This window comes from Balaenoptera borealis (genome assembly GCF_965194805.1).
Source record: "Balaenoptera borealis genome assembly, chromosome: 4".
In the NCBI taxonomy this organism is placed as follows: domain Eukaryota; kingdom Metazoa; phylum Chordata; class Mammalia; order Artiodactyla; family Balaenopteridae; genus Balaenoptera; species Balaenoptera borealis.
The window spans coordinates 11,000,113-11,027,786 of NC_138861.1; the positions used below are offsets into that span (position 1 = coordinate 11,000,113).

General features: G+C 37.7%; 2 protein-coding genes across 26 annotated transcripts in view; one reads left to right on the top strand and one right to left on the bottom strand.

Moving 5' to 3' along the window:
• Positions 1-16,264, top strand: part of LOC309628591 (uncharacterized protein) — a 299,876-nt gene extending 283,612 nt beyond the window's left edge. For 5 of the 23 annotated variants that reach the window (XR_014244552.1, XR_014244553.1, XR_014244555.1 and 2 more), the window contains 2 exons: positions 5,441-9,570; positions 10,964-16,264. Coding sequence is in view for 3 of the 23 variants with exons in the window: in XM_082391811.1 (XP_082247937.1) it covers positions 5,441-5,527 (87 nt within the window). In the remaining 20 variants the exon portion in view is untranslated. Of the gene's footprint in view, positions 1-5,381; positions 10,432-10,963 lie in introns of those variants that run through there. The other 18 variants (XR_014244554.1, XR_014244556.1, XR_014244557.1 and 15 more) reach the window with 10 other exon arrangements.
• Positions 1-27,674, bottom strand: part of SNCA (synuclein alpha) — a 129,694-nt gene that overhangs the window by 1,504 nt on the left and 100,516 nt on the right. For all 3 annotated transcript variants that reach the window (XM_082391823.1, XM_082391822.1, XM_082391821.1), the window contains exon 5: positions 1,238-1,318. In XM_082391823.1, coding sequence (XP_082247949.1) covers positions 1,238-1,318 — 81 coding nt within the window. The remainder of the gene's footprint in view (positions 1-1,237; positions 1,319-27,674) is intronic.

The window sequence follows — 27,674 nt, forward strand, 5'->3', positions numbered from 1 at the left end:
GTGTATATTTTAGCCCCTGTGATGCCTGGTGCATAAAAGGCAGTCGATAATGTTTGTTAAGGGTATCATGATGAATAAATGAAGGGATACACTTGTATTTGTTTTTCAAACCTACTAGAGTGTAAACTCCTTGCATCCTGGTACTAACAATTACTCTTCCTGTATTTCTATAGTGTTTATTAGCATTGTGCCATGTACAAAAAGACCCCCAAATATTGGTAAAATTAATTAGGCAAATAATTTAAGCTCAATTTCTGCAAATGGAATGATTATCAATATGCCTTTTAATAATGCCATGAAAAAGAAGAATAACCTAACTAACTACAACACAATTTAACTCAGTTTTTAATGGTGATGTCCGGTTTTGATATCAGGGTAATATTGTTCTCATAGAATTGGTTAGGGAGTGCTCCCTCTTCTACTTTTTGGATGATAAGTTAATTGGCATTAATTGTAATTAGTGGTATTTCTTCTTTAAATGTTTGGTAAAATTCACCAGTGAAGCCATCTGGTCCTGGAATTCTCTCCCTGGCTGGGTTTTTTGATAATTCATTCTTTTTTAATTAGAAATCTATTCAGATTCCTATTTCTTCCTGAGTCAGTTTCATTCATCTAAAAGTATTTTCTAATTTCTCTTGTAATACCTTTTCTATTAAAGAAACTTACTTTCAAATTAAAGTATGCTGTTTACAATGCTGGACTGAAATGTATCCATTATTACAAACTATGCATTTATCATATTATTTCTACTCTCTAATTTTTTTGAGTAACTTTTATTTTACTATGCAAACATCTCACTAGAAATGTATGGCAAATAATAATTACGACTTTTGGCATTTAGTTGTTGATTTCTCTAACTTTCCATTTTGGCATTTGTTTTAGAAGGTAAAGTTTCTAGTAAAATAATTCTTCAACGTAGGGGCCAGCAATCTCTTTCTGTAAAAGGCCAGGCTGTAAATATTTTAGGCTGTGTGGGCCACATACCATCTCTATCCGTGCTGTTGCCTTTTTTTTTTTTTTTAAAAACTCTTTACAAACGTAAAAACCATTCATAGCTTGAAAGCTGTCCACACAATGCATGTCCTGGATGTGGCTAACTTGTGCATCTAGAGAGTAAGGCATTCTCTTTAAGGACAAACATAAGGGGAATCTGACAGTGACAGATTTGGGGTACTGATTATGGGACCCAACTCGAACTCTTATTTATTTTCGGAGTTGCATGTGTATAAACTCTTACCTCAGAAGGCATTTCATAAGACTCATTGTCAGGATCTACAGGTGTATCTTCCAGAATTCCTTCCTGGGAGGCTCCTTCACTCTAGAATTTAAATGAAAAGCATTCAAAGACTTTGAGGAGGTACCATTATTCACTTTTAAAGATCACAATCATATTTTGAAAAAAATCTTACATACAGTACTGGAAGGGATGTAATAAAAATGGCACTCCTTAGTATCACTGCTGGCATTCTAAACTATGCAGTGCCTTTGGTAAAACATCGAGGCAACAGGTGTTATTAACGCTAAAAATGTACAATTTTTTGGCCAAGTAATGCACCATTCGGGAAACAGTCCAAAGCTAGAGAACAAAGGTGTTTCTCACAGGATCAATGACAGCAGTAAAAATTGTTAACCTAAATACTCAATGGATGATGAAGAATTAGGAAGATTATCATTCAACAATTCAATAGATTATTATGAAAGCATCTATTACTATGACATAAAAATTATTATATAAAAAATAAGAACCTCTTTATGATACAATGTTTAACAGTATATAAATGTTGTATATATTATAGATACAGCCTAGGTAGAATTCAGATACAAAGGTGAAACAGATTGGAGGAAGGCACAACAAAATATTAAAAGTACTTTTTGTTGGGTAGCTATGCATGTTATTTTTACCTTTTTTGTAAGTTTTTAACTTATATAACCACTTATAATGTAAAAGCATACATATTTTATACTTTATTTCTAATAACGGCAAAGAAACAAATTTAAAAAACAAATTTCAAGACTGAAACCATACATATTTGGCAGAAGAAAACTCAACTATTCGGTCAGTTTTCCAATTATCTCTCCTTAGGATACCACAAATTCAACCTGTTGTGGTCATGGTTTTATTAGCGTTCTTCATTAAATACCTTTTGTTGCTTTGCATTTACTCCAGAAAAGGAATTGTAAAAAGAAGTGACTGAAAATTAAAAGAGCAGGGAGGCAATGTGAGCCTATATGAACTTGCTCAAAGATATCAAATAGTCCCTCAGTCAATGTGGCTTCTGGTTAAAACTATGCCTGATGTAAATAACATCTCCCCATGTCTTCATCTTGAAAATACTTACTTACAGGTAGGGAAAGGGATAAGGAAATGGATGACGGTGAGAAAACGTCAAACTAAAGCTCATTCTTACATTAGCTGGGCAGAGAAGCTTACAGATCATCCACCTCTGCCTAACTCCTGTTTTATAAATTTTAAAAGTCCAAGTTATTTATAAATTAAATAAGATATAAACCATCCCCAAAATACCTTACTTCTAAACATGGAGTAAAGGTACTGTTTTCAGTGTTTCACCTCTTGGTTCAAGTCAAGAACATAGGTTCTGCTGATTGGTGGTTAGACACTAGGGCTGTAATATCACAAGACTTGGGTTCAGATCCTAGCTTCTACAGATTCTAGATCTTTTGTGATGTTGAACAAGTTTCTTAAGCTTTCTCTAAGCATCAAATAGCCTTAGTGATAAAATGGGGCAGCAATACCTTTTTTAAATTGGGAGGAGCCAATGACATCATTAGTCCTCTCATTAGTATTTAGATAACTTTTAGTGATAGTCAAGTATGAGGAAAATAAGGTAAATTTCCTGTTTCTCTGCATTTTAAGCTTTTAGGGATTTATTTTTCTAACCTAATTTGTTAAAAGATTTTGATATAGACTGGACAAGTAAATGTGCAGAACTGACTTGCTTTCTATCACAAATGAGGTGCTAATTATACAACTAAGACTGGTGAATGTTATTGGATATGTGTGTGTTTGTGTATTTGGGTGTGTCTGTTGCATTCTTCAAAGGTCATCCAAGTAATGGTCAATGTTGCTGGTGAATTCTTTGGCTAGATTGATCATGTATTGGGATCAAGTGAAATCCATCCCTATTAATTTTAAACAATGACTTACTTAGGTTGCAAGTACCTAATAACTGCTATTTTTAAAAGTATATGTATTTCTGAGCATGTATTTACCTAATCTTTAAAACCATACTCCAAATATCTACAGTTTATAAAGTAAAATATGTATCACTTGTGGGTAAGGATTTGAGAAGCCACAGAGGAAATGCTAATATAATATTTAAAAAGAAGTCAAATAAGTGATGAGACAGAAAGTCAGCTACGAAAGTAAAGACACATAAATAAATGTGAAAAAGAGGAAACAAGTGAAATATAAATACCAGGATGGTCAATAAGTAGCAACATGTCACAAGAAGACGCCTATACTTTCAGGTATCTTTACTCACTAAAGGAATAAATATGTGTTGCTTTCACAAGTTTGCTAGACTTTATGTGTCGTTCTCTGGTGAATGAGATTATTGATTTCATTAAGATAAAAATACATTAATATTAATAAACTATCATTAAGGTTTAAACTGTATTATATGAAGTGGAACTAGCTCATAGACCTCCCATGAGGCAGGCTATCCTTAGCCACATCTTGCCAAGGAAATTTGGCTTTAGAGGTTTAGTAATTTGCTCAAACTAGCAGAGGTGTCTCCAGACTCTGTGCCCTTAACCACTATCCTGAGCTTCTTCCCCAAAAGAATTTTGGCATTCAAAATGTTTTCTTTAACTATCTATAGATTTCAGAAACTGAGAAATAGGACATTCTCTCACGTCCCTGACTATGCCTTGCCTATTCCTTTAAGACCCAGTTGAGAGTCTATTCCTGCTAAACACAATTATCTTATAATTTGATTGCTGAAACCCATCAAAGAAGTTTATTCAGAAGCACTGTATGCTTTTAACTATCAAAGTTTACCCGGAAGGAAAAAACAAACAAAAAGCATTAGTTAAAGCACAAGTGAGAATTGCCTTTGTTTATCAAAACACTGATGAATTCTCTAGTGTGTAGAAAGAAACCACCTCGAGGGCATGGCTAGAGAAACCAGTGAGGATTAAGGAAATAGTGGGGATGAAGTTGCAGAATAAAAGATAATTACTCAAAAATCCTTTAAGAACAGGGGTGTATGATATTCCATTTCCTATTTTTCTATCCAGTCTTGTGCTGCAATATAATTTCACCATCCTACCATATCCTTCACACATAGCCTGTTGGCCCTATATATTCACTAAAGTGCTACCCAGTGGTCAGAATAGGATGCTGCAGTATGAGGAAAGCACAGCATAGGTAGGAGATGGATTATATAATGGAAGCAGGAAATTAGAACCAGAACTGACCAGGAAAAATGTAATCACAGGAAAACCATCAAACATGTATCTTGCCTTTCCTATACAAACTGTACCTTAGCACATCATTGGATGCAATCAGCAAATTTTGGACTGTGGGAAATGATACAGGACAAATACCTACTTCAACAAGTAAACTGCAAGAAAAACAAAAGTTTTGGGAAACATATAGATTAAAGTGGACTTCAGAGAGCATTAGAAAATTACAACTTAAGCACCTTATTTCACTCTTATTTGGAATCCTGTTTTGAGAAAAGAGAAACAAATATGAGATGTGGGAATTTAAACACTGACCGGATATTTAATTAAAGAGTTACTGTTTACTTTTAAAATGTGATATTATATTTGGGTTTTACTTAAAGAAAGTCCATAAATTAAAAAAAAAGAATAATCAAATGTTTTTAGATCAAATAAGATATCTAGGTATTGCTTTGAAATTATCCAGGTTTGGGTTGGGAGAAGTGAATAGGCTGTAGAAGAAACAGGAGTCTATGTGGTGGTGATTGGTTGCATTTGAAGGGGAGCATAGTAAGCACCCTAAAATGTGGCAGGTAGATTAATGTGAACTGAAGGCAATTGAGGCCCAGCAGACTCAGAAAGAGCTTTTTACGTCCTCCATAACTGCCTAAAAGAACGTAGATTAGAGGCCTGTACCAGAAAGAGAGCTTTCACCAGAGAGAACTTTTTGTTTATCTGAAAGCGTCATCTACGTGGCAGGGAAAACATCTGATTACCAAAGATCTGCTCTTCTCATCTTCCTGTAATCGTCCTCCTCCCCTTTGAAGCTCTGGCCCCTATCCCATTCTTTAGCTCAGGGTAGTATATAAACCTCAATTGCCCGACTGCCTTTGAGTTCCATATCTTTGTGGGGCTCTCATACATGTGAAGTTAAATTTGTTTTTCTCCTGTTAATCTGTCTTATGTCAATTTAGTTACGAGATCAACCAAAGAACCTATAAGGAATGAAGGGAAAATTTTTCCTCCCTGACAGTTTGGTGCCGAATGTGGGGCTCTCCTTTGGCTGGACATTGCTTGTTCTGGGGTTGCTGCAGCTGAGAGATCCTGGAAGCTCTGGTAGAAGGTAAGAATCCTAACCACATCAGTCTCCTGGATCTCTGCCTGCAGGATCTGGTAGAAGCAAGAGCGGGGAGAATCCTTTTCCTTCTTCTAGATTTAGATTAGCAGGAGACATCATTTGTGTGAGTCAGTTCCTTTGGTACAGTGACTCTGGTAAAGATTTGTTATGAGTATTCTGGCTTTCTATTGATTCCTTTCCTCCTAGGTCATTGTTTTCTTTTGTCTTTTGTGTTGTTTGTCATAAGGAGGAAAATCATAGGGTTGAATACAGGCATAGGTCCTGTAAGCTTGTTGTTTGAGCTAGCCTTACAGACTGGTGAGTTCGTGATTCTCATCAGACTGGCATCTCTTTAGACAAGCTTTGCTGTGGTTCCCCTATATTAAAGACGACAACAACAACAGAGATGAAGTATTCTTTTTGTCTTCTTCAGCCCCATCTGCCTGTTTTAACTTCCCTTTCCTGTTAAGATCTGCAGAAAGCACTCTGTCCAGATCACCAGGCCCAGGGTATAAAGATTACTTGTGTAAATCATGAAAGCCAGGAGGTGAATTTAGCAGAATCACTTGGGATGGGTGGTAGGGCTGGCTTCGCTGCCCCTTACAACTCCTTCTACTTTTCCATCTACTTTTCTGATTACAAGGCCCTGTAATCAGGTTCTGCCAGCTTCAGGCTTTCCTATGCAATGTCCCTTGCAAATGTTTTCTGGACCCCCAATGCAAGAATTCATGACTATGGATGGCAGTAGTTCTATTAAATTACAAAACCTTTTTACCTCTACTTTCAGTTCCTACCAAATTTAGGGAGGAGTTAAAAAGATTAATGTACATTCACAATCCCACTTACAGCTGCCAAGGTGTGTTTTTCCCCTCCATAAAATTATTTTGGATTATATATAATAAAATTATGTTGTAGTTAACAGACAAAACAGACAGCTCCTGGCGGTGGCAGGGAACTCTCACAGAAGAAACAGATGACCCAGGCCCTCCTATAAATGATCAGGAAATGGATCAGCTTGAGGCCAATATTCAGGGGCTAATAGAAGCAACAGTAGAGGTTGTTTCCTCCTGAAGTGAACTGGTCCAAGACTGAATTGTACATTCAGGAAAAGGAAAACATTTGAAGGCCTTTGTTAAAGACTTTATCCAGACTTTTAAAAGGCATACTGCATTAAACCCTGAAGCTCCAGAACATAGAAATCTTTTGATTTCCATCTTCTCTGGAAATCTCCCTGATATAAGGAAGCAAATTAAAGATAATGTAGTTGGATGGGTGGGCCAGCCCCTTGATATTATTCAGGCTGCAACCCAATCTTTGAGGAATTAAAATCAACTGTCCTTATCTTGCAAACCTTTGCAAAACCAGAAATGCAGCTCTAGAAACAATTCAAAACACACCTATCTTTACCAACCCCCAAGCCTCCCCTATTCATCTCAAAATGCTTGCACATATTGTAAAAAATCAGGACATTGGAACAGAAGTGTTCTAAAAAGAAGGAAAATAGCAATTACCCTAGACTTCTGATAATTATAGAGAAACATATTCCAAAACTCCTTGGAGACAACTCACATTCTTTCTTTGCCCCTTGAAGATGTAAATCTTCCATGTTTTTGAAATGTAAACACCCCAAGGATCTAACTAATACACAGCCCACAATCCTCTGAGACTGAAGTAAACAAAAGGGGGGCTGAGGGGAGAGGCTTTTTAAAGTAAAACACAAACTGCTATAAAATTTCCCTTGCCGAAAATTTAACCTACAGCTTCCATAAGATTACTTATTTCGGACAAATAAAAGTCCTTGCCACAAAAATTAGTAAAATGCTTTAGCCATTTGAGTGGTAACCTTCACTTGTTCCATCTTCCAGAGACACAATTTGGATTCAACTGTTATTTACGAGCTAATGAGTTTTGTATTGTTGTACCTGATTCTTGGCTAAAATTTAGGGTCCCTGTTTGTATCTGTGTGTTTATATATGTCTATGGATGTATGTTATGTATATGTGATATATTTCTACCTCTGGATGGTATTGCCAAAATTAGTTTGCCAAAAAAAAAAAAAATTTAACTGACTTTGTTTAACTGGCTTAAAGAAAAACATGCACTTATCAATTTAAATATTTTTAAACAAACAATCTGAAATATAATAGACATTAACCCAAATGCTTTTCAAGTTCATGCGGTCTGGGACAATCTTTGGTAAATAAAAGCTAGTTTAAGTTTGTTGGTTTAATTAAAATCGGCATGTCTTTAGAGTTTTCAGCATTAAATATAATTTATTCTACCTAGGTTTACTAAAAGTCAAATAAGCTCATGTTGTCTCTGTTACAGAATTTGTCAGAAAGAAAAATAACCTAAGATGATGGCTAGTTGCTTTAATGTCTCATGAAATTTTATGAGTAATCTAAATATGATGGTTAAGAACAAGTGAATTAAATAATTTTAGGGGAGATAAAAATTTTAAGTGAATTTTTCAAAAATAATTATGGTTTATGATATGTCTACTTAAATAGTTTTCTAAATCTCTTTGGTAATTTAGAGTTTTGCTATGTTAAATTAAATGATGGAAATTCATTGAGGTCATTTCCAAATATGATAAAATACAGAACATAGGTTTATCCACTTTTGGCTTCTTATTACAGAGAAACTAAAGATATTTGGATCTGTCAGTAAAATGTCTTGTGTCACATTAAAAAAAAAATTGTACTATGAGAAAGCATATACTTCTAGAAATTATGAAATGTACTCCTAAATTTGCCAGTCTGTGGAATGATAGTATGACAGTTCACAATTGCTTACTTAGTTTTCACTAGATATTAAAGTTTCCAAGAGTTAAGGATTCTAATTAATATACGTAATTGAAACTACTAGAAATAAAAGAAAAAAACTCTGTATGCAAGGGAATAAGATGTGTTTTTGGCTAAGAAAAGGTATGAGGTATGGAGATATGTTTTTATTAAGAGAAAAAGACTAATTTTGTCCTAAAATAAAGTAACTAATTATTTCAGAATGAGAAAGCAGAAAATAAAAGACAAACTAAGTGGATATACAAAGTTGGGGAGAAAGGGAGGGAGGGAGGGAAGGAGAGGAAAAGAGAATTTTGCCTTGTGTAGTCAAACTGGCTAAAATTGAATGAATTTATTATAAATATTTAAATAATAAGCTTTAATAACAATAGTATACTTATATTTGTGTAAAACTAAAACTTAATTTTCTTTCATCTGCTAAAAGAACAAGATTTTCTTAGACTAGTCTGCTCTTCATAAGATTGTGAAAGGTTAAAGATTCTGTATTTTATCAAAATAATTTATTGTGTTTCATGTTCTCTTTATCAAGTCTTTGATTACTTAAGAAAACTGAGTCTTCTCTATTAAAAGAACTCTTTTTTTTTTTTTTTTAGCAATTATGTAACTTTCTATATCCGCCTGCAAAGTATTTTGTTGTCACTTTGGTTAAATGGATGACTAAATATTGTACCACAATGACCTATGATCCTATTTGAATCCCCCAAATCAAATTCTAAATGAAATCTTTTTGTCCTTGAAATAATTGGGATTTTCAAGAGGGTCCCTGGAACATCCCAAAAGATTGGTTCTCTCACCTTATAGTTAAAAAAAAAAGGAGAGAGAGATGTTAAACTAGTTAAGTTTATTTGATGTTAAATTACATGGTAAGTATTGTCAGGCAAGAAGTAATACTAAACCTTCTTTATGTTGTATTTCTATGGATGTATGTTATTAATATGTATTCCAGAAATTGTATAAAATTCCTAAAAATGATATGTACTGTTTTCAGTCACAATTCCAGTTATTACTTAAAAATGTTGTATATCACAAAAATAATCAAATTTCCTTATCAACTGCATTATAATGAACTCTCATCAAATCTTTAACTGTGACTTTTCTTTTGTCATTAACAGACAGTTACTCTTTTACGCTGATGCTTTGGAAAAGGTTTCTTGCAAAAGTGCTTCACCTTCAAGAAACTCCTGGAAAGGAATCTAACAAGTACAGGTTTTTGATAACTTTCTGATCATACCGCTAAACTGGGTAAGAATTTGCATTAATCTAATGGAGAAACTGACGGCTTCATAAAACTGCTAACAAAAGATCAGTATCAGTAAGAATTAATTACATGGGAATGAATGACTGATGAGGATGAGAACAACTTTTATGACTTTTTGTTTGAAATATTCTTGGTTCCTTGGTTTTGTTTTGCTAGATTTAAGGAAACCTTTTTCTTTCTCTCTTAAGCTATTAGCAATTTGGTAAATATACCTTTGTGAACAAAGATACAACAATTACTTTTTCTCACTATCTGATCCCTCCAGAATTTGGAGACTCTTAGTGAGTATTCTTATTTTCATGGCATTACAATTATTTGCATAAGTTCAATAGGAATCTGTCCTCATAACATGACACAATTGGAAACATTGGTTATACACCAAGACTTTGACTGGAATGTCATATTTGAGAATGTGCACAGAGTCAGATATGACCAGACAGGTTTAAGGAACTAAGGGTGACTTTATGGAGCCAATGATAACCCCTTGAAAAACCAGCCTGGTACCCTCCTTACAGGGTTCCTGGCAGCCTTATCAGATGAGTAAGGAAAGTCACTTCCTGGCAGGTGCAGGAACCTCAAGATATCTTGGGGACCTCAAGAGGAGAAGAATTACCCCAAATATATAGGTATTGCAGGCAAAGTCTGATGGTAAGTCCTTGGCTTGGCTGCGTAGCCTCCAAAGGAGTTTAAAAGTTAAATCGGAGATTCCTTATGAAAGGTTCCAACAAAGCAGATTTAAAAGAGCCTATGTGGTCAGCCACTATTCTTGTTGCACTTATGTAAATAATAAGGCCAAGTCTGTTGAAACTAGACTTAATTTGCAGAGACATTAGTCTTACCATGGTTATCTTACCATGGTTATCTTCTTTGGTAGAAATGAAGCTAACTGTAGAGAGAAAAATCATGTCTCAGTAATATACCTTTGTGGATATCATATTCTAGTGCTGTTAATTGTCTTTGAGGTTTTGTTTTCTACCTGTTAACTGGACTGGATCCTGAATTCTTCTAGTTTCCTTCAATATTTGGCTAAAACTCTCCAAGCTAACATTTCCAACTTTTACCCACTTTTTGACTTGGAATCACTATGAACAAAAACTGCTCTCTTCCTGAAGCTCTGCAAACTAAATGTGAACAACTTGATATAAACTTCCCAGAAATCATCACAGCAGCTCATGTATAGATAGTCTTTATGCCTGTTGCTGTGTGGGCCCCTCAGAAAGTTTACCTGAACACCCAATGGCATCAGAAATATTCAAACTGCAAAAGATGTTTTGGCCCTGACAGCTAGAAATCTTCTTAACTGGCTGCCCTTAGGACTCAAACTGGGTTTATAGTCTGCTCCAAACATTAACCTTTGCTTTTCTTTTGTTTCCACAGAAATGCTTTTTTATTGAATGAATATCTAATTGCTTGCACAATATAGGCCTAACTTTGGGAGCCCAACTGCGTCACTGCCTTCTGAAATGAGACAACTCTTTAACTGAATTGACCTATTCTCAGGACTCAGACACTGGTTCAGTGAAAGGAGCAATCTACCAGCTCAACTTCTGGACTGTGAAACTTCCTGGAGAAGTTTTAAAGGTGGGACTGAAGAGGAGCAGAATGGGCCACCCCAAAATGTGCTACTTTGGCAGGTAGATTATTTTAAGCTGAAAGCAGTTAAGGCCCAGCAGACTCAGAAGAGCTTTCTGCCCCTGCCCTTAACTGCCTAAAACAATTTAGACAGGGAGGGGAGGAGACAAGATGGTGGAGTGGAAGGACGTGAGCTCACTCCCTCTCACAAAAACAGCAAAATCACAACTAACTGCTGAACAACCATCGACAAAAAAGACTGGAAACTACCGAAAAAGATATTCTACATCGAAAGACAAAGAAGAAGCCACAACAAGATGGTAGGAGGAGCACTTTCGTGATATAATCCAATCTCATACCTGCCAGCCAGTTGGGCGACCCACAAACTGGAAAATAATTGTATCACAGAGGTTCTCCCACTGGAGTGAGAGTTCTCAGCCCCACATCAGGCTCCCCATTCTGAGGGTCTGGAATCGGGAGGAGGAGCCCCCAGAGCATTTTGCTTTGAAGGCCAGTGTGGCTTGAGTGCAGGAGCTCCACAGAACTGGTGGAGACAGAGACTCCACTCTTGGAGGGTGCACACAAGGTTTCACGTGCACTGGGACCCAGGGCAAAGCAGTGACTCCACAGGAGCCTGGGCCAGGCCTACCTGCGAGTCCTGGATGCTCTCCCGGGGAGATGGGGGTCAACTGTGGCTCACTGTGGGGCCAGGGACACTGGTGGTGGAGGCCCCAGAGAATGATCATTGGCGTGATCTCTCCTGGAGGTCACCATTTTGGCACCGAGACCCAGCCCCACTCAACAGTCTGCAGGCTCCAGTGCTGGGACACCTCAGGCCAAACAACTAATGGGGTGGGAACACAGCCCCACCCATCAGCAGACAGGCTGCCTAAAGTCATCCTGAGCCACAGCCACTTCTAACACACCACTTGACCCAGCCCTGCCCACCTAAGGGCCAAAACCCAGTTCCAGCCACCAGTGAGCAGGCACCAGAAGCAAGAGGAACTACGATCCTGCAGCCAACAGGATGGAGACCACAAACACAGAAAGTTAGACAAAGTGAGATGGTAGAGAAATATGCTCCAGACGAAAGAACAAGATAAAACTAAGTGAAGTGGAGATAGATAGGCAATCTACCTGAAAAAGAATTCAGAGTAGTAATAGTGAGGATGATCCAAGATCTCGGAAAAAGAATGGAGCCACAGACCAAGAAAATACAGGAAATGTTTAACACATTATTGACCAGGGAATTTTTACAGAAACTAATGCCTGTGGCTGTAATACATCTCCAGTCAAAAATGTGTTAACAAAGAGCTAGAAGATTTAAAGAACAAACAGAGATGAACAATATGATAACTGAAATGAAATGAAAAATACACTAGAAGTTATCAATAGCAGAATAAATGAGGCAGAAGAACAAACAAGTGAGCTGGAAGAGATTGGTGGAAATCACTGCCATATGGTGCTGGCATGAAAACAGAAATATAGATCAATGGAACAGGATAGAAAGCCCAGAAATAAACCCATGCACCTATGGTCAATTAATCTACAACAAAGGAGGCAAGAATATACAATGGAGAAAAGACAGTCTCTTCAATAAGTGCTGCTGGGAAAACTGAACAGCTACATGTAAAAGAATGAAATTAGAACATTCTCTAACAAACACCATACACAAAAATAAACTCAAAATGGATTAAAGACCTAAATATAAGACCGGATACTATAAAACTCATAGAGGAAAACATATGCAGAACACTCTTTGACATAAATCACAGCAGTATCTTTTTGAATCCACCTCCTACAGTAATGAAAATAAAAACTAAAATAAACAAATGGGACCTAATTAAACTTAAAAGCTTTTGCACCACATAAACAAAATGAAAAGATAAACCACAGAATGGGAGAAAATATTTGCAAATGAAGCAACTGACAAGGGATTAATCTCCAAAATATACGAACAGCTCACGCAGCTCAATATCAAAAAAAACCCCAAACAACCCTATCAAAAAATGGGCAGAAGGCCTAAATAGACATTTCTCCAAAGAAGACATACATATGGCCAATAGGCACATGAAAAGATGCTCAACAGAGCCAATTATTAGAGAAATGCAAATCAAAACTACAGTGAGGTATCACCTCACACTGGTCAGAATGGCCATCATCAAAAAGTATACAAATAATAAATGCTGGAGAGGATGTACAGAAAAGGGAACCCTCCTACACTGTTGCTGGGAATGTAAGTTGGTACAGCCACTATGGAAAACAGTATGGCGGTTCCTCCGAAAACTAAAAATAGAATGACCATATGATCCAGCAATCCCACTCCTGGGCATATATCCAGACAAAACTATAATTGAAAAAGATACATGCACCCCTATCTATGTTCATAGCAGCACTATTTACAATAGCCAGGACATGAAACCAACCGAAATGTCCATCGACAGATGAATGGATAAATAAGATGTGGTACATATATACAATGGAATACTACTCAGCCATAAAAAAGAATGAAATAATGCCATTTGCAGCAACATGGATGCAACTAGAGATTATCATACTAAGTGAAGTAAGTCAGAAAGAGAAAGACAAATACCACATGATATCACTTATATGTGGAATCTAATATATGGCACAAATGAACCTATCTACAAAACAGAAACAGGCTCACAGACATAGAGAACAGACTTGTAGGTGCCAAGACGGGGTGGGGGAGGGATGGACTGGGAGTTTGGGGTTAGTAGATGCAAAATATTTCATATAGAATGTATAAACAACAAGGTCCTATTGTATAGCACAGGGAATTATATTCAATATCCCGGGATAAACCATAATGGTAAAGAATATAAAAAAGAATGTATATATGTGTATAACTGAGTCACTCTGCTGTACAGCAGAGATTAACACAACATGGTAAATTAACTATGCTTCAATTAAGAAAATAATAAATTAAAAAATAATTTAAAAACACAATCCCATTTTAATTGAATGATACTTTTAGAGAAACCAGTCTTATACAGAAATATGTATTTAGAAGCTATTCATGCTCTACTTTGGATAATCTTAGCATATTACTCATTTTCTTGCCTTTTGCTCTTCTAACTCTTTCTTTAGTCTTGGCAATCCCTTCAGAAAGAAAGAGGGAGAGAGAGGAAGATAAAGGGAACAGATGAAATGAGAACTAGTTTGACTGTTTTTAATAAAAGGTTTGGGATTGGGGGAGAGAGTAAAGCTAATACATTAAATCTATTTTAGCGTTATTTTTGGATGTTCTTTATCAGTATCCTTGAATCTAGTTTTAAATATATTCAGCCATAAATTATAAAATAACTAGTCTATTAATTGGTCTATAAATCAGGAATCAGTGTGAAATCATTTTTTAGAAGAAATTTTCATTATATAGCAAATAAGTAGTATTCTATCTTAAATCTTTACCCTTGGTAAGCATAACAAGTACCTCAGTGACTGCCATATTTATGAAAGTGGCATATAATTAGCTGACTCACCTAATAAGACTTCACAGCAGAGCAAAAATTGCCAGCTTTTCTCATGTTACTTGGATATAGACCTAGTTGCAAATACTAATACACAGTAGGAAGTCTGGGGATAAAGTATTTTCAGTTTTCATGTCCAAAGATTAATCCTCCTCGTCCATTAATAAAATAATATTATTATATATGTCTAAATATATATTTGCTTATTATTTAAGTTTGAATGGATAGAATTCTTGAAGATCAGCCCCTTGGCTAGTACTTGAATAAGATATCATCAAAGTGAAAGTGGGTCAGCCTGAGGAAGATCTACTCTTCTGTTGAGCCCAGAAGGAGACAGTTCTTTCATCTTTGCAAATGCATTGATATTTGGAGGCAAGTCTAAAACTAGCAACTGGGGGAGGAATCAGTGGGGAGTGCAGGTTTTGACAAAGAGAGAGATAGCGAGTCTGCTTTCATATCTTAGGGAACCTAGGGAAAGCTGAAAGCCTCCTGGGAAGGAGGAAATTCCTGTGAAGAGCATAGTGAACCAAGGCTTCAGTGTCTGCTTTCAAAAACAAGTGGGAAACTGGTCTTAATACCTGACTGGGAGAAAATACTTCAGGCAAAACAAACTGCTCATACACGAAAGGGTGGATAGGACCCATAGGGCTCTGAAGCAGAGAGAGAAGGCAAGAGCTTCAAGATTGGTGCATGTGAAACCCAGAAAAAGAAGCTTAAAGAACGAGTAAAGATCTGCTTTCTTCATCTAAGAGAGCAAAGACTAGGAAAAGCTGTAAGAAAGGCAGAGCAGGAACACAGTACAGTCATGCACAGGTGGTAACCTGAGGTTCCAGGAGTCTCCATGCTACTGGGAACAGATGCCAGTCCAGTGTGAAGGGCTTTCAAATGGGGAAGGAAAACTCTTCAAGAGGATCTCAGCCTTCAAGTTGGAATATCTTTGTTTAGCATCTAAGATGGGATGCGGAGGGAACAATGCCCCACAGACCACAGTAGTCAATTTCAATAGGTGTTGCAGTTACTCTACCCTGTAATTTCTACCATTGTTAAGTTCTTTTCACATTAGTTGTGGTTGTTTCTTTTGGTTACTTAGAAAAGCTTTCCTCTATCCTTGTCTCAACAAATCTGAGATAAAACAGAATTTACTTGGAAGAGTATCAAGAAAGATAATGGGCTGGGTATATCCTCAGAAGATGATTCAAAAGAAGTACTGTTAAATGCTTAATTTTCCATCTTACTCTTACATGGAATAACAATAATAGGTAAGGTTTATTTAGTGTGTACTCTGTATTCGTACTGTTCCAAGTGTTTCACATGCATTATTTCATTTTAAAAACCAACTACAGGAGGAGCTTCAAGATGGCAGAAGAGTAAGACGTGGAGATCACCTTCCTCCCCACAGATACATCAGAAATACATCTACATGTGGAACAACTCCTACAGAACACCTACTGAACGCTGGCAGAAGACCTCAGACCTCCCAAAAGGCAAGAAACTCCCCATGTACCTGGGTAGGGCAAAAGAAAAAAGAAAAAGCAGAGACAAAAGAATAGGGACGGGACCTGCACCAGTGGGAGGGAGCTGTGAAGAAGGAAAGGTGTCCACACACTAGGAGCCCCTTCGCGGGCGGAGACTGCGGGTGGAAGAGGGGGGCTCTTCGGAGCCACGGAGGAGAGCGCAGCCACAGGGGTGTGGAGGGCAAAGCGGAGAGATTCCCGCACGGAGGCTCGGCACCGAGCAGCACTCACCAGCCTGAGAGGCTTGTCTGCTCACCCGCCGGGGCGGGCGGGGCTGGGAGCTGAGGCTCGGGCTTCGGTCGGATCGCAGGGAGAGGACTGGGGTTGGCGGCGTGAACACAGCCTGAAGGGGGCTAGTGCGCCACAGCCAGCCGGGAGGGAGTCCTGGAAAAAGTCTGGACCTGCTGAAGAAACAAGAGACTTTCACTTCCCTCTTTGTTTCCTGGAGCGCGAGGAGAGGGGATTCAGAGCGCCGCCTAAATGAGCTCCAGAGATGGGCGCAAGCCGCGGCGAACAGCGCGGACCCCAGAGACAGGCATGAGACACTAAGGCTGCTGCTGCCGCCACCAAAAAGCCTGTGTGCGAGCACAGGGCACTCTCCACACCGCCCCTCCCGGGAGCCTGTGCAGCCCTCCACTGCCAGGCTCCCATGATCTGGGGACAACTTCCCCGGGAGAACGCACGGCACGCCTCGGGCTGCTGCAACGTCACGACGCCTCTGCCGCCGCAGGCTCGCCCCGCCTCCTCCGTACCGCTCCCTCCCCCCGGCCTGAGTGAGCCAGAGCCCCCGAATCAGCTGCTCCTTTAACCCCGTCCTGTCTGCGCGAAGAACAGATGCCCTCAGGTGACCCCAGGGATCTCCATCTCAACGCCAAGATCCAGCTTCACTCAACGACTGGCAATCTACAGTGCTGGACATCCTATGCCAAACAACTAGCAAGACAGGAACACAACCCCATCCATTAGCGGAGAGGCTGCCAAAAATCATAATAAGGCCACAGACATCCCAAAATACACCACCTGATGTAGACCTGCCCACCAGAAAGACAAGATCCAGCCTCATCCACCAGAACACAGGCACCAGTCCCCTACACCAGGAAGCCTACACAACCCACTGACCCAACCTTAGCCACTGGAGACAGACACCAAAAACAACGGGAACTACGAACCTGCAGCCTGAGAACAGGAGACCCCAAACACAGTAAGTTAAGCAAAATGAGAAGACAGAAAAACACACAGCAGATGAAGGAGCAAGGTAAAAACCCACCAGACCTAACAAATTAAGAAGAAATAGGCAGTCTACCTGAAAAAGAATTCAGAATAATGATAGTAAAGATGATCACAAATCTTGGAAATCGAATAAAGAAAATACAAGAAACGTTTAACAAGGACCTAGAAGAACTAAAGAGCAAACAAACAATGATGAACAACACAATAAATGAAATTAAAAATTCTCTAGAACAGATCAATAGCAGAATAACTGAGGCAGAAGAACGGATAAGGGACCTGGAAGATAAAATAGTGGAAATAACTACTGCAGAGCACAATAAAGAAAAAAGAATGAAAAGAATTGAGGACAGTCTCAAAGACCTCTGGGACAACATTAAACGCACCAACATTCAAATTATAGGGGTCCCAGAAGAAGAAGAGAAAAGGAAAGGGTCTGAGAAAATATTTGAAGAGATTATAGTTGAAAACTTCCCTAAGATGGGAAAGGAAACAGTTAATCAAGTCCAGGAAGCACAGAGAGTCCCATACAGGATAAATACAAGGAGAAACACGCCAAGACACATATTAATGAAACTATCAAAAATTAAATAGAAAGAAAAAATATTAAAAGCAGCAAGGGAAAAACAATAAATACACACAAGGGAATCTCCATAAGGTGAACAGCTGATCTTTCAGCAGAAACTCTGCAAGCCAGCAGGGAGTGGCAGGACATATTTAAAGTGATGAAGGAGAAAAACCAACAACCAAGATTACTCTACCCAGCAAGGATCTCATTCAGATTTGATGGAGAAATTAAAACCTTTACAGACTAGCAAAAGCTAAGAGAATTCAGCACCACCAAACCAGCTTTACAACAAATGCTAAAGGAACTTCTCTAGTCAGGAAACACAAGAGAAGGAAAAGACCTACAATAACAAACCCAGAACAATTAAGAAAATGGGAATAGGAACATACATATTGATAATTACTTTAAATGTAAATGGATTAAATGCTCCAACCAAAAGACACAGACTGGCTGAATGGATACAAAAACAAGACCTGTATATATGCTGTCTACAAGAGACCCACTTCAGACCTAGGGACACATACAGACTGAAAGTGAGGGGATGAAAAAGATATTCCATGCAAATGGAAATCAAAAGAAAGCTGGAGTAGCAATTCTCATATCAGACAAAATAGATTTTAAAATAAAGACTATTACAAGAGACAAAGAAGGACACTATATAATGATCAAGGGATCAATCCAAGATGAAGATATAACAATTGTAAATATTTATGCACCCAACATAGGAGCACCTCAATACATAAGGCAAATACTAACAGCCATAAAGGTAAATCGACAGTAACACAATCATAGTAGGGGACTTTAACACCCCACTTTCGCCAATGGACAGATCATCCAAATTGAAAATAAATAAGGAAACACAAGCTTTAAATGATACATTAAACAAGATGGATTTAATTGATATTTATAGGACATTCCATCCAAAAACAACAGAATACACTTTCTTCTCAAGTGCTCATGGAACATTCTCCAGGATAGATCATATCTTGGGTCACAAATCAAGCCTTGGTAAATTTAAGAAAATTGAAATCATATCAAGTATCTTTTCCAACCACAACACTATGACACTAGATATCAAATACAGTAAAATATCTGTAAGAAATACAAACACATGGAGGCTAAACAACACACTACTTAATAACCAAGAGATCACTGAAGAAACCAAAGAGGAAATAAAAAAATACCTAGAAACAAATGAGAATGAAAACAAGATGACACAAAACCTATGGGATGCAGCAAAAGCAGTTCTAAGAGGGAAGTTTATAGCAATACAATCCTACCTTAAGAAACAAGAAACGTCTCAAATAAACAACCTAACCTTACACCTAAAGCAATTAGAGAAAGAACAAAAAAACCGCAAAGTTAGCAGAAGGGAAGAAATCGTAAAGATCAGATCAGAAATAAATGAAAAAGAAATGAAGGAAACGATAGCAAAGATCAATAAATCTAAGAGCTGCTTCTTTGAGAAGATGATAAACAAAATTGATAAACCATCAGCCAGACTCATCAAGAAAAAAAGGGAGAAGACTCAAATCAATAGAATTAGAAATGAAAAAGGAGAAGTAACAACTGACACTGCAGAAATACAAAGGATCATGAGAGATAAGTACAAGCAACTATATGCCAATAAAATGGACAACCTGGAAGAAATGGACAAATTCTTAGAAAAGTACAACCTTCCAAGACTGCCCCAGGAAGAAATAGATAATACAACAGACAAATCACAAGCACTGAAATTGAAACTGTGATTAAAATCTTCCAACAAACAAAAGCCCAGGACCAGATGGCTTCACAGGCGAATTTTATCAAACATTTAGAGAAGAGCTAACACCTATCCTTCTCAAACTCTTCCAAAATATAGCAGAGGGAGGAACACTCCCAAACTCATTCTACGAGGCCACCGTCACCCTGATACCAAAACCAGACAAAGATGTCACAAAGAAAGAAAACTACAGACCAATACCACTGATGAACATAGATGCACAAATCCTCAACAAAATACTAGCAAACAGAATCCAACAGCACATTAAAAGGATCATACACCATGAACAAGTGGGGTTTATCCCAGGAATGCAAGGATTCTTCAATATACACAAATCAATCAATGTGATACACCATATTAACAAATTGAAGAAGATAAACCATATGATCATCTCAATAGATGCAGAGAAAGCTTTTGAAAAAATTCAACACTGATTTATGATAAAAACCCTGCAGAAAGTAGGCGTAGAGGGAACTTTCCTCAACATAATAAAGGCCATATATGACAAACCCACAGCCAACATCGTCCTCACTGGTGAAAAACTGAAACCATTTCCACTAAGATCAGGAACAAGAGAAGGTTGCCCACTCTCACCACTATTATTTAACATAGTTTTGGAAGTTATAGCCACAGCAATCAGAGAATAAAAAGAAATAAAAGGAATCCAAATCAGAAAAGAAAAAGTAAAGTTGTCACTGTTTTCAGATGACATGATACTATACAGAGAATCCTAAGGATGCTACCAGAAAACGACTAGAGCTAATCAATGAATTTGATAAAGTACCAGGATACAAAATTAATGCACAGAAATCTCTAGCATTCCTATACACTAATGATGAAAAATCTGAAAGTGAAATTAAGAAAACACTCCCATTTACCACTGCAACAAAAAGAATAAAATATCTAGGAATTAACCTACCTAAGGAGACAAAGGACCTGTATGCAGAAAACTATAAGACAATGATGAAAGAAATTAAATATGATACAAATAGATGGAGAGATATACCATGTTCTTGGATTGGAAGATCAACATTGTGAAAATGACTGTACTACCCAAAGCAATCTACAGATTCAATGCAATCCCTATCAAACTACCACTGGCATTTTTCACAGAACTAGAACAAAAAATTTCACAATTTGTATGGAAACACAAAAGACCCCAAATAGCCAAAGCAATCTTGAGAAAGAAAAACGGAGCTGGAGGAATCAGGCTCCCTGACTGCAGACTATACTACAAAGCTACAGTAATCAAGACAGTATGGCACTGGCACAAAAACAGAAATATAGATCAATGGAACAGGATAGAAAGCCCAGAGATAAACACACGCACCTATGGTCACGTTATCTTTGATAAAGGAGGCAAGAATATATAGGGGAGAAAAGACAGCCTCTTCAATAAGTGTTGCTGGGAAAACTGGACAGGTGCATGTAAAACTATGAAATTAGAACACTCCCTAACACCATACAGAAAAATAAACTCAAAATGGATTAAAGACCTAAATGTAAGGCCAGACACTATCAAACTCTTAGAGGAAAACATTGGCATAACACTCCATGACATAAATCACAGCAAAATCCTTTTTGACCCACCTCCTAGAGAAATGGAAATAAAAACAAAAATAAACAAATAGGACCTAATGAAACTTAAAAGCTTTTGCACAGCAAAGGAAACCATAAAGAAGACAAAAAGACAACCCTCAGAATGGGAGAAAATATTTGCAAATGAAGCAACTGACAAAGGATTAATCTCCAAAATTTACAAGCAGCCCATGTAGCTGAATATCAAAGAAACAAACAACCCAATCCAAAAATGGGCAGAAGACCTAAATAGACATTTCTCCAAAGAAGATATACAGATTTCCAACAAACACATGAAAGAATGCTCAACATCATTAATCAATAGAGAAATGCAAATCAAAACTACAATGAGATATCATCTCACACCGGTCAGAATGGCCATCATCAAAAAATCTACAAACAATAAATGCTGGAGAGGGTGTGGAGAAAAGGGAACCCTCTTGCACTATTGGTGGGAATGTAAATTGATACAGCCACTATGGAGAACAGTATGGAGGTTCCTTAAAAAACTACAAATAGAACTACCATACGACCCAGAAATCCCACTACTGGGCATATACCCTGAGAAAACCATAATTCAAAAAGAGTCATGTACCACAATGTTCATTGCAGCTCTATTTACAATAGCCAGGACATGGAAGCAACCTAAGTGTCCATCAACAGATGAATGAACAAAGAAGATGTGGCACAAATATACAATGGAATATTACTCAGCCATAAAAAGAAACGAAATTGAGTTATTTGTAGTGAGGAGGATGGACCTAGAGTCTGTCATACAGAGTGAAGTAAGTCAGAAGGAGAAAAACAAATACCGTATGCTAACACATATATATGGAATCTAAGAAAAAAAAAATGGTCATGAAGAACCTAGGGGCAAAATAGGAATAAAGACACAGATCTACTAGAGAATGGACTTGAGGATATGGGGAGGGGGTAGGGTAAGCTGTGATAAAGTGAGAGAGTGGCATGGACATATATACACTACCAAACGTAAAATAGACAGCTAGAGGGAAGCAGCCGCAGAGCACAGGGAGATCAGCTTGGTGCTTTGTGACCACATAGAGGGGTGGGATAGGGAGGGTGGGAGGGAAGGAAATGCAAGAGGGAAGAGATACGGGAACATATGTATATGTGTAACTGATTCACTTTGTTATAAAGCAGAAAGTAACACACTATTGTAAAGCAATTATACTCCAATAAAGATGTTAAAAAAAAAAAGAGCAACTACAGTTATTTATTTTTTCAATTAATGAACAGACAGGCGGTGTAGCTTCAAAGCCCGAACTCCTAGCTACGATGCAATATTATTTATCAAATTTCTTGACAAAAACTTCTTACTAAAACATTAAGTTGAGCTGCTTACAGAAGATAAAATTCAGGTTTAAAAAATTAGTACTCTCGGGCTTCCCTGGTGGCGCAGTGGTTGAGAGTCTGCCTGCCGGTGCAGGGGACACGGGTTCGAGCCCTGGTCTGGGAGGATCCCACATGCCGCGGAGCAACTGGGCCCGTGAGCCACAACTACTGAGCCTGCGCGTCTGGAGCCTGTGCTCCACAACAAGAGAGGCCACGATAGTGAGAGGCCCGCGCACCGCGATGAAGAGTGGCCCCCGCTTGCCGCAGCTAGGGGAAGCCCTCGCACAGAAACGAAGAACCCAACACAGCCAAAAATAAATAAATAAATAAATAATAAATAAATAAATAATAAAAATAAAGGAATTCCTTAAAAAATTAATACTCTCAATATGCAATGTAAAATATGTTATGAGTAAATATTGAGCTATCTCTACTATTATTTAAATGTTTGTCACCATTTTATCAGAAAAAAAGAGGCTGAAAGAATTGTTGATATATATGTGGGTGGTATATTTACAAGAGCAAAAATCAGACAGAATATCATTTTAACCACATGGTTATTAAATCTGCAAACACTAAACTGATTAACTTTTTGTTACAGGGTAAAATAGCTTATTATGAATTCAATGCATAACATTTTTCAGGTTTAGACCTTTCCATTAGAGTGGTACTTACAGAATATAATGATAAAATTGTCAGAAATTGTTCATTTTTTCCCCCAAATATGTGGCACAGAAATTACAGTTTTCACAATGGTTTGAAACACCATCACTTGAGTTTCTTTCTTCACTCCTTTTGACCAATCAATGAAACTTTTGCCTGGGGCACAGGCCTACTCTTCCTAGCTTTACACTGGAAATGGTCATCTCTCCCAATCCCCAGCAACAGAATTTATCATTCTCATGATAAAAAGTAATGATCCAGGGACTTCCCTGGTGGCACAGTGGTTAAGAATCTGCCTGCCAATGCAGGGGACACGGGTTCAAGCCCTGGTCCGGGAAGATCCCACATGCCGCGGAGCAACTAAGCCCATGTGCCACGACTACTGAAGCCTGCGTGCCTAGAGCCCATGCTCCACAACAAGAGAAACCACTGCAATAAGAAGACCGTGTACCACAACGAAGAGTAGTCCCTGCTCAACGCAACTAGAGAAAGCCATGAGCAGCAGTGAAGACCCAATGCAGCCAGAAATAAATAAATAAATAAATATATTTAAAAAAAAAAAAAGTAATGATCCAGTAAGTCTCTGGGCAGACGTTACACTTAGTTATGATGTTTTATTTACCCTGCATTATTCCATAGAGAATTTGGAGAGGAATAAAAGATTATTTCCTTATCACAACAAATGAATAGCCTTTGCTTTGTCTAACATTGTCTTTTTTCTACCTTCAATTAAGCACTAAATGTTTATTTGTGTTCTTTTAATTACTTTTAAAGCATCCATTATTTCTGGATTACATTATTGAACTCTCAGTAAATCAATATAGAGCTCTGTATTTTTTTCAACCATTCTCTCTTCTTTAATTTGGTTCATTTATATCTCCCTTTGGGTTTTTTTTGTTTTTGTTTTTTGAGTAGAATTCCTGATTTTTATGTCAGAGGGAGAAAAGACAAAGAACACACAGAATATTCTGTGTTTAAGATGCTGCAACTGTCTCAATGGTCTCAAGGAGTAGGTGGGGTGGGTACATGCTTGTGTGTGAGTATTTGTATTGAGTGTGTGTGTTGGAAAACTGTATATGAGGATAATTCCTAATTCTAGTTCTGCTGAGAAACTGAAACTGGCTGCACAATCACTGTGAACACCTTGTACAATAGTCCCTTTCCTCTAACAACTGTATGTACTATTTGTAGTTTGGAAGCACAGAAGAAAATACGCTTTAAAGTGCATGGGATATGGTGGCAGACTGACCTAGTGGCAGATGATATCCGTGAGATTTTGAGCAATTTAGATGTCTCAACTGGAATATGGTAATGATAAAACCTTTCTCAGAGTGTTGTACTAAATGAGGTGATAAACATAAATTAGCCTATAATGACCACAGCACACAGTCATAGTACCAAATACTTAGCTGAGCATCTACTAGGTGGCTAAACTGTCTTAAGTACTTTATTTTTGTTATCTAAATAGCCTAATAAATGCACATCATATATTGTCTCAATACATATTACCTATTGTTTTTGTTAGACTTTCATCTTCTTGCTAATTTTTTTTTTTTTAATGCTTTTCTTGGAAAAGACTGAAACAAACAAAAACCTTAAGAATGACTGCTTTTCCCTTATCTGACTGGCCACCTTTGACTCCCCGATGAACTGCAGTGTTTTGCTTTGCTCAAACTGGTGCACAGGCTCTCCTCTTTGTTCCCTTTCTCTCAGCTGCCTAGAAACACAGCCGAAAACTTTTGTACCAAATGATAGATGGGCCTGTTACACCCTGAGTACATCCTTGTGATTTAGATAAGAGGCAAATGCTACAGAACTATCAGTGCAAATGCTACAAGTACAATGTTCTAATTATGTTTAACTGAAGACTTTGAAGCAGAAGCAGTGTTATATTTAGACCATATCAAGGGTGAGAAATATTCACAGAACCAGTACTTGAAGATAAATATACTTTTCTTGATATTTATAATGTTGGTAAAGAAACACCTCTTATCCTTGCAATAACTAGCTTCTCATAATTGAAGCAGAACAAGCTATATATTAAAATCCCCGACTTTTCCTTTGTAGACTCTTGGGTCAACCTCACAAAAGGGTCAGTACTGTACCTGTGAAACTCTAGACTGCTAGATCAGTCAATTATAACCTCGCCATAAAAAATAAAACACAGGGAAAATATAGAGAACTGAGATCTTAGAAGTGGCAAATACAGATTTTCCTTGACGTACAATGGGGGTTACAACCCAATAAGCCCTACATAAGTTGACAACCTCCTATATGGAAAATGCATTTAATACAACTAACCTACCCAACATCACAACTTAGCCTAGCCTACCTTAAATGTGTTCAGAACAATTACATTAGCCTACAGTGGGGCAAAATAATCTAACACAAAGCCTATCTTATAATATAGTATTAAATATCTCATGTAGCGTATTGAACGCTGTCATGAAAGTGAAAAACAGAATGGGTGTACAGCTATAGAACGGTTGTGTTTGGTTGTTTACCCTCCTAATCGCATGGCTGACTGGGAGCTGTGCTAGCTGCCACTGTCCAGCATCATGAGAGAGTATCGTACTGCGTACTGCGGGCCTTGGAAAAGATCAGAATTCAAAATACGGTTTCTATTGAATGCATATCACTTTCACACCATCATAAAGTCAAAAAATCCTAAGTTGAACCATCGTAAGTCAGGGGCTGTGATATACTGTCATAAATACAATCACTGGTAGCGTTGTGACTTGCTTCCAAAAATGTGCAATATATTTGTGTTTAAAGGGCTATAAGATTTTGGAAGGCAACTTTAGAATTAAGTTGTTCTGTATTAAGAACTGACCTTAAAATGATGATTTCTGTCATACTGTTTATCCATGAGCACCTCCAAATTTTGATTAAAAACTATGATACAGAAAAATGTTTCTCTACAGCCTAATTCAGAGATAGAGATTCTATGGTTTGTGTTATACTACCAAATATGCAATCATATTGCCAATATTAACCTACTCAACTAATCAAAAGAAAGTAATTAGCAGTATAAATCCAATAAACATAATTATGTATAGTACTTATATCAGGAATCATAGACTGTACAATGCTATATAAATGCTAGATAAATAAAAAGTTAGATAAATAAAAGTAAAACACAAGGTAGTAAATGTGATAAAAGGGCATAAGGAAAGTTAAAGTAAAATGTTCAGAATGGGGTATGATGACTTCTGGCTAGAGGAAACATCGTTAGAACTGGGTCTGAATATTCTGGTTAGACTGGGAACTTCAGGGAGAGGACACATCATGGACAAAACAGAGTGGCCGGGGAGTGAATTTGTCTGGCTGGAGAATAGGGTATGAAGATAGAGGAGTATCCTGATAGCCATTCAATAGGGTTTAAACATTCAAGAATTGTTCTGTGTATCACACAGAAAAGTTATACGGTACATATTTTGTTTGAAAAAGAATGTTCTGGAAACTATGTACAGAACAGTTTGGAAGGAAGGGAAGCAGAGATTGGATGGATCACGTAGGGGATTAGTCACAGCAGTAATCCGGAGAGAGGTAATGAGATGACTAGAGGAACGGGAGTGGAAATGGAGCAAAGGGATTGGTGTTGAGAGCTACTGTAGAAGTTGAATGGACAGAATTTAGCAACCGATATTTATGACTGTGATAACTCAGATTTTATCCTACTTGCAAGCTAACAAGTTAGCCTGCCACAGCTTTATGGATGCTGACCAAAGAAACAAGAGTCCTTGACCAAAGGGACAGGGACAAATGACTTTAATCCTCATAATAAAAGCAGTAGCCAGCGTATCATCATTTTCTTGACCAGATTCCGCAAGCCCTAATTCCCACAGAGAGGTTCAAGTAATGCCTACACAGCCAGTGGGTTGCATTATAGAAGAGGAATCCACGGCTTAGGCAACCTGAATCTTTTATAATCGCCAGTTAACATGTCTTTCCTTTGCCCCAGAAAGAGACACTATCTCTAACCAAGGCTGTAAGCACATCCGCCCTTTGTTTTAGAGAGAGAAACTATTTCTCTCTTCCAAGCTGTTCACTATACAAAAATCCTTGAAACATAGCCTCAAACTCAAGGCACAAGGTGCCTTGCTTGCACAATGTGCAGAAATGTGAGATACTTGTTCTCTCAGCACTGCTTGGATGTGGGCAAATGACACAGGACATGGGATAAAAACAACCAGGTTTTGAGTTTGACTGACTAGGAAAATGGGGACCATTATTACAGCAATATAGTAAAAGAGGAGGAAGTAGATTTTAAGGGCCAAGTCATTTTTTGCTATGTTGAGTCTGAGGTGCTTCCATAAATATATGTTGAAAATGTGATACTAGAGTTAAGACTTCAGCA